This window comes from Benincasa hispida, chromosome 8 (genome assembly GCF_027475165.1).
Source record: "Benincasa hispida cultivar pf3 chromosome 8, pf3_genome.v1.1, whole genome shotgun sequence".
Lineage (NCBI taxonomy): Eukaryota > Viridiplantae > Streptophyta > Magnoliopsida > Cucurbitales > Cucurbitaceae > Benincasa > Benincasa hispida.
The window spans coordinates 61,882,271-61,892,431 of record NC_143485.1 but is presented as its reverse complement, the minus strand read 5'-3'; the positions used below and the strand labels follow the sequence as shown (position 1 = coordinate 61,892,431).

Below are 10,161 nucleotides of genomic sequence, written 5' to 3'. Positions count from 1 at the left end.
CTTGATGTTTGGCAACCACACAAAATTGATTTTTACAAGATCTAAAATCATTAAAAATTGATTTGTGATGTATCATTTGATTGGTGATTTTGTGTGGGTGATTAGGGAATCACCAGATATATAAGCTACTTTAGGCTACTATTTTGTTTTTTTTTTTTTTTTACTTTTTCTTTTAATTTCATTTCATAATACTTTAAATTTTATTAAATTTTAAAATAAAGAAATGTCAAAATATTTTTTTATTATTAATTTAAATAAACAAAACAATAATAATACCAATTTGTTATTTAAAAAGTGTATCATTTCAATATAAATATTAAAAATTATTAAAAATAAAAAATAAAAGACAGAAAATTTTTTCCCACAAGGACCTGATCCCCGAATGGGGATTCCCCGACTCCTCAAAACATTTGGATGGGGTGAGGACGGGATTAAAAATCCCCACGGGGACGGGGATGGGGAGTGCATCCCCGATCCCGCCCTGCCCCGTTACCAACCTTAGAGTCTTCTAAGATGTCAAACAAATTAGATCGTCTGATGTTATCAAGTACAGAAGAAAAGATTTGCCGAGTTGCAATATTTTTCTTACATCATATCTCAATCATACCTATAATAATTTAACAATAAAACAAACGAAAAATAAATTAATAAAATTAAATATTTATTATACAATATAAAATACACTTTTTAGTATTTGGTAATTTTAAAATCACTTTTAGAACCAAACATAATAATTTAAAATCACTTTTATATATTTGAAAATCACATTAAAAATTTTGGAACCAAATATTAAATTTGATTGTTTAAAAATCAATTTTACAAAATCATTTGTTCTAAAATCTTTTTTTCTTAAATCACTACTCCAACAATCACTCCCAAACACACCCTAAAGACGTGTTTCAAAGTGATTTTGAATCTGATAAAAGATTTTTATCATTTCAAAATTTTTCCTAAACATGAGTTTATATGCATATAATGCTTTATCATAACGATTATTTATGTTCCTTGGCTAAAGTTAATCTTAAGGATATCATCAAGAAAACTAGGGCATTGGGTTTACTGGTTGTCTTAGATTAACCATAGAATTCAAAAGGTTGAAAATCAAATGGTACTGATGGTTCTAGTAAATGTTCTATACATTAGTCATTTACTTCCATATCCAAATATTTACAAACCCAACACTATGAGAATTGAAGAACTACATTACATCTTCTTTTTAAAAAAACAATTCAACAATTACGAGATGAAAAATCAAACTATCGATTTGAAGGTGATGGTAGGTGTCTCATCCATAGAACTATACTTGGATGGACACATTACCGTCTCTTGACATCATTAATTTATAAACACCCCGCCTATAGAAACTAAGTACTTTGGCATAAATATAAGTTGTATAAAATTACTTTTACTTCTGATTTTTCAGGCACCTTGGGTTTTGTCTGACAGATTAGTCCTCTTCTTCCAGAATTTGAAATGCAAAGTCCTCTTTTCAAGCATTTGTTCAATCTGCTCAATTGGAAGACCCTTTGTTTCAGGCACACATGTGAGTACAAACAAAAGAGCTACTACTGAAATCAATCCAAATATTAAGAATGTCCACGAAGGCCCAATTGATTGAGTTAATGATAAGAAAGACTGAGCAACAATAAGATTTGAGATCCAATTTGTTGTGGCTGATATTCCTCCACACACTCCACGATACCTTAAAGGATAAATCTCAGCATTCACAAGCCATGGCACAGGTCCCATTCCTGGAGAGAAGAAGATAATGTAGAGAGCAAGACCAATGAGTGCAAGCCACCCAAATTTGCTAGGACATCCCTTTGTGTACCATTGTCTATCTTCATTATGACACAAATCTTTCACTGTATCATTAGCAGCCAAACATTCCCCAGAAAATACCTGCAAATAACAACAAAAGAAAGTTATATAATTTACCTGTGTAAAAGAAACTAGTTTGGAATGACTTTTCATAACTCCATCGCCATAGGATTTGGAATCTAGGATTCAACCCTTGATGACAACCCCAATATTCTCTTGCATTTCCTATGGAATTGGTCGCTCTACCTACTTGTCTTCAACTGATCTTGAGAGTGAAAATTATCCTTACGGACCAATACAAATCTTTTTAATATGTTTTGTCCTCATTAACATATACTTGAAAATTTGTTCAAGAGATCACACTCTAGTAGGATTTTTCCAAGCCAAGCACACCTAAGTTATGAGTTCATATGAACTAAGTCATTGAAAAGAAAGGTGTCTTATTGGTAAAGGGGTTGGTACAAGTAGTAAACTGTCAATTCTTTTAAGCATTTCACAATCTTAGTTGTATATACTTTCAAGATCTATCTCATTTGATGTGCTTTTGGTTCATTTATGTATCTCTTTTGTACTCTAGCATCGCATTTCAATATTAGGAAAGTCATTCCAAACCATCGTGTAAATAGTGTAAATAGATTTTTTTTTCTTTACCTTATTAGCTCTTGAAGCACAGAAACCACAATTTGGAGATGAGGCTTTCAAACACTTCATACAGTCCCAAGAAGAAGAATCATTGGTAAAACTGTAATCAGGGCAGGTGTAACCTTTAAGTGGAGTGTTTCTAGTACTCACTAATGGAGAGTGAGATGTTGCTTCATGAAAAGCTGCTGATAGAAGGCCAAGAGAGATGATGAGACCAAATAAGCTGATGATTAGAAGTCTTTTCCTGCCTGTTTTATCAATGAAATATATACTGGCAATGGAGCCCAATGCATTAAGCCCAACTATGACTAATGAAAGCAGAAGTGCGGTCTCATTAGAAGCAAAGCCAGCCAACTGAATGATAGAAGGACTGTAGTACATAACTGTAGTTATGCCCACAAATTGTTGGTAAATATGAAGTCCAACCCCTGCATAAAGTCCCCTTCTCACTGTTTTTGTTTTCAATAGCATGATCAAACTGATCTTCTCAGAAGCCTCTTTTTCTTTTATCTCTACTTCAACAGACTCCTTAAGTTCTCTAATCTCCCTTTCTACTTCATTTTCTGAATAGATTTTTCTTAGTATCCTCTCAGCCTCTTCTGATCTCCCCTGTTCAATTAAAAAAAAAGACTTTTTTTTTGTAATTTCTGTCTATTAAATCTCTTAACTTTAAAAAATATCTCTTGTTACCTTGCGGTATAACCATCTGGGTGACTCGGGTAACAAGAATATTAAGATAAACTGCAAGAGTGCTGGGAACCCTGTAACCCCAAGCATCCATCTCCAAGTGCCCGGTGCTTTGGTGAAAGCTAAGTTGATGAGATATGAAAGAAACTGGCCACCAGCAATGAGAATGCCAATGGTGCTGACAAGGGCACCACGATGTTTTGGAGGGGAAGCCTCAGAGATGTACAAAGGGGAAGTCATAGAAACCATACCGATTCCAAGACCGACAAAAACTCGACCCACAATGAGAAGGGAAGGGTTGGGTGAAGTTGCCATGACCACAGCTCCAATGAAGAAGAGGAAGTCTGATATGAGAATTACAGTTCGTCTACCATATTGATCGTTCATCCATCCTCCGATTGCTGCTCCTATTATGGCTCCTGCAATTGCCATGCTCACTATGGTTTCCTGTTTCATGTCATCCAATTGGTATTCACTTGTATTGCTAAATTTCTTTTACAACTACTTGTTTACAAATCTTCCTTCATTACATTTTTCCTTTCATATCATTCTTTCAAAACTAAATTACAGGCTTTTAGATAATACAAAAACGCGAGGTTAAGCTCTAACGATAATTGACATACTCTTTCTTTCTTTAGATCAGAAGATCAATTTTCATTCCATAGTTGTGGTAGTTATAAAAAAAACACTTTCAAGTAGGATGTTGAAACCTATAAAAAGCTCCAATAAAAGACATTTATATTCTTAAAATTAAATACTTAGAAGCATCCTAGGCTATACATATCTTGGTACATTTGACCAAATTGTTAAATCATAATTTACCACATGCCAAAGTCTTTTTATTCCTCTTTCAAAAAAATTTTGACTTTCTTCCGATATGTATGATTAGATTGAGATATACAAAGATCGGTGTATATTGGAATGAATCCAAATATTGCCTTTTTTATTTTTTATAGGTTCTCTTGGAATTTCACCCGTAGTTTGATACATAAATTTTTAGGGTATGTTTGGGGCAAAAATTATCCTAACACTATAATAACTACCTCTTACTACTGTAAATACTATTTTGTATTCCCCAATTAGCTATCGTCAATGTTATTTCCAAATCCTCATTTGCTATAGTATTTACTATTTGCTACAGTTTTTATTATTTTACATTCGTCCTTTTTTTTTTTATTCATTGCTACAGTATTTACTATTTCCTTTTCAAATTAAAATAGTTTACACCTCAAACACATACTATTATAACCCAAAGTAAAATAATTTATACCCCAAATACACACTATTATAACCCAACTATAATAATCTATGACTATAATAACCAGCTCCTTGTCTCCAAACGCTCCCTTAATTTTTAGGATTAAATTACAAGTTTAGGTTATAAACTTTCAAGTTCATGTCTGTCTATTTTTTAAACTTTAAAAAGTATTTAATAGATATTGGAACTATTTACAATAGACATTTGAGTTTTCGGTCTTGTATTTAATAGATTATGATGTACTAACCGTTTTTTAAATTCTTAGAATTGACATACAAATAAAAGTTGAAAGTCCATTGAATATAAATTTTTAGTTTTATATCTAATAGATCTATTAATTGATAAAAATTTGGAATATGTCAGAAAATTATATTTGATATTAATTTTGATGGAATTTATTTAATAAAATTGTTTTATGCTAAAATTTATGTACTAAATTATAAAAATTTGAACTACATCATTTATGAAAGTTCTTGGACTCAGAAGTGTATTTTTTTTTTTCCTTAAAAGGAAAAAGGAAATAGTAAGTAAAATTAACATGATAGGACAACAAGAAAGAAAGTATGACATTTAAGTTTTTCTTTCCATAAAGTGGAAAGGAAAAAATATTTTCAAAAAAAAAAAAAACAAAGGAAAAAAAAAAAGTGGACAGGAAAAGATGGAAGATGAAGACAATCATACATTGACACTTGTCCTCACAAAATTACTTGACTTATCTAAACATGTTTGCCTAACATAGACAAAGATTAGTAATTAACTTTTAAAAATATTTAATTAATTCTTTTACTTTTAATTTTATGACCACTGAGTTTCTAAATTTTTTAAAATGTTTAATAAATATTTATAAAACTTTAATTTTGTATCTAATTAAATTCTTAAAATTTCCGATTTATATTAATTAGGTCTTTAACCTATTCAACATGTCTTTTAAATTCACATATCTCTTAAACATAAAATTAAAATTTTTATCTAATAAATTGATTATTAATTAACTTTTTTAACATATGATATAGAAAATTAATAGTTTAGAGACTTTTTAGATACAATTAAATATTTATTGACCAAATAGACATAACTTTAAAATTTAAATGCCTAACTAAACTATTTTATAAAATTGACCCTCTTTGTTTTACTATTCTAAATAAATGGGTAATTGAAATGGGTAGTACATTTAGAGTTAATAATTAAGTATATAACAATATTTTTAAAGAATTAAAAATATAGTAAAATCTATCATCGATAAACTCTACTATTAAGGGTATAACAAAATTTTTAAAGAATTGAAAATATAGTAAAATCTACCATTGATAAACTTTATTGTTGATAGATTTCTATCAGCGACGAACTCTGATAATTGGATATAAATTTGGGTATTTTTGCAAATTATTTTGCATTGTGTTATATTTGTTAATACTTTGTACCTTATTACTATATTTGTAATTATCCCTTTCAAATATTTGTTTGGTAGTAGATTTGGAAATTAAATTGAAATTAAACAATTGTTCAAAAAAGTATTGATAATATATGTACACTATAAAACTAATTATAGTTACTCACTAAATATTAGGTTAAATGTAAACTATAATTAATCAATTTACAAACTTGGTTTTCGTTAAAAAAAATTCTGTAGAATTGTTATTATGCAATATCATATGATTTATAAAATATTATGTAATACATATTTTAGTTTAACAAAAAAAGATATTATTTCAATAACTTTGGATGACAAATTCTAAAAACAGTTTTTCAAAAAACAAATTTTTTTCTATATATTCACTAAATAGAGTGAATTTAAAAGTATAGACTGGAAACTTATAAATTTAACTCAATTCTATCATATCATGGGATGAAATTTAAATTATTTATTAAAAGAAGAAAAATCCTCAAAATCAATTAATCACCTGTAAAAGAGTGCTTTTGTCCACAGACTTGAAATCATCCCTAATGTAAAGAAGGGCTCCAGAAATGACTCCTACAAAACAAACCCGAGTAAAATTCAACCTCGAAATGATTTTGAATGACTAAAGATATATTACGAAATGATTGCGAATATGACAAAAAAAAAAAAGAGGATATTTAGGTTATCAAAATCACATAGAATAGAAAGATGTATGTAGAAGAAAGAATAGAAAAGGGAAATGGGTTTGAGAATTACCAGTGTCATAACCAAAAAGAAAGCCACCAAGTCCAGCAGACAAAGCAAGAAGAAGAACATAAGGATTTTTCCAAGCAAGAGAAAAGCATTCTTTAAAATCTGAATCAACACTGCTTCCATCAATTCCTCCCTCCATTTCTCTCTATATCCAAACCAAACAAACCCTACAAAATAAATCAAAATCCAAACCAAATACTCCCCTCTAAAGGAAACCCACCAGAAAGGGGGCACAAAATTGAAAAGGAAATCTTTAAGGGGGTTTTTAGCAAAATGGATGAGAAAGCAGAGAACTTTAACCCATTTGAGAAAAGTTTGGATTTTTTTGGTTTTTTATTTAATAAAGGAAGTCTTTCTGGGTTTTTCAACAAAACTAATATTATCATTATTCTTTTGAGCATAAAGTTCTAACTAAGGACAAAGCTTCTTGCATTTTCTAAAATAATTAGAAAAGGCAAAAGTGCTTTTGGAGAAATTATTTAAGCTTCAAATTAGCATAAAGATTCATTTGCATCAACTTTATGAAAGCAGCTTCCATGAACCGCTCATTGATTTTCATATTCTAAATCAAAGTAGACTTATCAAATGCTTTTTTCCTCCGTGAAATTTAGGTCATTATTTTCTAATTTTGTATCCCAATACTTTTTATTTATAGGTTGTAGGAGAGAAAATTGGTTCGTTTTTTATGGTTTTGGGGTTAACCAAGAACCAAACAAAATCGATTGAACCAAACCAAACAAGATTAGATTATAAAGAAGGGAATCAAATATATGTCCAATAAATAACAAATTATTAGATTGATTTTTATTCGATTTGGTTGTTCTTGATTTTCAACCTTAGCTTTTTTCCTTTCAATTTTTTATTTTTATTTCCATTTTGTTCAGAGTTGGATTGAGAAAAGCAAAGTTTGGAATTGGGTTAAACTCTTTTAGTTACTTGTTCTCGTGCACATTTAGTTCTAATTTTCTTCATTGGTTTAATCATCAATTTTGTAGTTTTTTTCTTAGTCTTGCTTTCCTTAGTTTTCAGGATTATTTTAGTAGTTAACATCATTAATTGCTTTCCTTAGTTATCAGGATTATTTTAGTAGTTAACATCATTAATTTCTTTATTGCAAGTTTTTCATTTTAGTATTCCTTTTTTAGTCGTTTGGGTAATTATTTCCTTGAATAATCTCTATTCAATTTAGTCTACTATGAACTCCTTTTCATCTCAATTTTTGTTCTTTATTTTTCCATCATGAGCTAAGTGTTTATTTTATTCAAATATGTGAATATCCTAAAAAAAAGTAGCAAAGTCTAATATGTAAATAAAGTGATTTGGCTCAATTCATAGCTTTGTTTGCTTTTATTGAATTTCATTTCATCATTATTAGTCTAGATTGATCACCTAGATTTGTATAGTAAAATTTAATCTAATACTAAAAGGATTAGATAAAATTTTGCTTTCATAAAAGTCATATAGGAAAATAGACTAGAAATAGGACATTGTTTTTTACCCAAGACATAGGGCAAGACCTTTAGAACCATGGGATTGTTTTCCTAATTTACCTAAATTCACATTAGCCATAGAACTTTCGGTTTTTAATGACATAGTCACCTAAATATATTTCATAGAAGATTGAATAAATATAGCATCTGGTTCATCAATGCATTGAATTTGAGTTAAGTTACAAGTTTTCATATTAGGTTACATTTACTTTAAAAAGGGAGCATGTGAAAATGTTTGAATCCCTATTTGCTTATCATAAATTTTCTTGTTACTAGAATTGCAATTTTGAGGAAAATTTTTGCTGTTTCTAAGAATTTTTTCTTTTGGAAGACGATTTTTGGAATTCTTCCAATCTTTTTACTACTTATCAACCGTTTGCATTTGCACTAGGTTGGAGATTTTTCTTATAAAAGTTTTCAATTTAGTCAAAAAATTTGTAGTGGATCGATCCTTAATCGAAGTGGAAGCATATTTCAAAAGCTCAATATACTTCCTCTGATATTTAATAACTATCATCAACCTCTGTTCCAAATTTAAGGGGAGAAAGAAAAAACCTTTCTTTTTTCATCTCGATAAGATCGTTGGTAGTATTTTCATAAAAAGCCCTTTTTAACTCACTCCAGGCAATTGCATTTAATTCACTCCCATACTTTCCAACAATTTCCACCAATCATCTGCTCATTTCTTTTGGAGTAAGAAGGCAACAAGTTTCACTTTTCTATCTTTGAGGCATCTCATTACATCAAAACATTCCAATGACATTTTATTCATGCCTCAACGACATCAGTTGGATTTTTTTTCAACAATTGTAGTGGCCCATAAGGCATTCAACTGCTCCATTACATAATTTTTACAGCAACAATTCTGGCTTTAGATACCGATTATGAACTAACATTGTATACATATGATGACGGATTATAAACCGCCATCATATCACGTGTCATCATAGGGTACGATGGTGGATTATCTTTGGGGCTAAAGCCATGGTGCTAGTGGAGATCGGGATTCCCTCACCTAGAGTTGAGCAATTTGATTAGCTGAGAACAACAATGCATTCTGGTTAAACTTGGATCTTTTAGAAGAACTCGTGAGATTGCACAGCTTTGGATTGCAAAATATAAAAATCAGGTTGTCCACTATTACAACTTCCATGTGTGTAAGCGGAGCTTTATAGTAATAGGTTACTTAGTTTTTAAGTGGATCATGCCTAAAACTAAGGATCCTAAGGATCCTAGCAGCATAGCCTTAGAATCACATTAGAAAGCCCCTCATCAAGTTGGGAAAGTTATTTGACCTGAAACCTATAGTTTGGTTAACATGAATGGGAAGTGTTTAATTACCTCATCCGTGGAATGCTGAACATCTAAAATTTTATTTCTGATAGGTTTCTTTTAATACTTTTTAATGAGAATGTTTTGTTTTCCTTTTGGCTTTGCTTCAAATTTTCAATGAGCATTTTAAGTCTTGTAGCTTACTCAAGCCGTGAGAATTGTGTCACGTTGGTAAAATTCATCTTACCTGACTGGCAGTAAAGAGTACTAATTTAGAAACAGAAGCTAAAAACGGCGCAGTTTCCATAGATTAATTAATCAAGCAAAGGTTACACCTTCCCACAGGTTCGTTAAAGAAAAACATAAAGACAAAGGAAAAACAACAGCTAATAAAGAAAATTTGTTAGAATAAATTGTGGGTTGGTTTCGATCGAGTGAACACATGACATGTTGGGGTTGGTGCACTAAATCTTGTAAGGTTCTGTAGTTTGTAATTGTATTATACAAACATTTTATTTATTTAATAAAATATGAGATGCTTTATTTAACATTTAGTAATATTAAACCCACGAACCAATAAACTAACATCCAAGGTTATCTTCTATAACTTAAACATATACGTAGAGACATACATGTGGATCATGTTTAAGTGATATCTTAAATGATTTGTAGTAGATGGATAAGGTTGGATACCTTATCATAGTGACACTACAAGTATGCTCCGCTTTGTAGATGTTACAATTGTTGTAAAGTGCTACGGATGATCTGATCCTGATCATTCATGTCGAGACATGTAGCAGAGATATTCTATACAAAAGAGTTTGTATAAGACCAGACCA

The 10,161-nt window shown here is 30.2% G+C and overlaps 1 protein-coding gene across 1 annotated transcript; it reads right to left on the bottom strand.

The window, feature by feature from the left end:
- Nucleotides 1–1,118: 1,118 nt before the first annotated feature.
- LOC120083564 (putative inositol transporter 2) lies at nt 1,119–7,284 on the bottom strand. Its single transcript, XM_090316865.1, has 5 exons — nt 6,564–7,284; nt 6,310–6,380; nt 3,154–3,597; nt 2,473–3,072; nt 1,119–1,902 (listed from the first exon to the last, which is right to left on the bottom strand). Exons 1-5 carry the CDS (start codon nt 6,697–6,699, stop codon nt 1,420–1,422), a joined length of 1,734 nt encoding a protein of 577 aa, XP_090172991.1. The 5' UTR covers nt 6,700–7,284; the 3' UTR covers nt 1,119–1,419.
- Nucleotides 7,285–10,161: the final 2,877 nt, after the last annotated feature.

Coding starts and splice junctions, on each gene's coding strand:
- LOC120083564 (XM_090316865.1), bottom strand. CDS start 6,699: ATGGAGGGAGGAATTGATGGAAGCAGTGTTGATTCAGATTTTAAAGAA. Junction 3,598..6,309: donor ACAAAAGCACTCTTTTACAG/GTGATTAATTGA, acceptor GACATGAAACAG/GAAACCATAGTGAGCATGGC. Junction 1,903..2,472: donor GTGCTTCAAGAGCTAATAAG/GTAAAGAAAAAA, acceptor TGTTATTTGCAG/GTATTTTCTGGGGAATGTTT.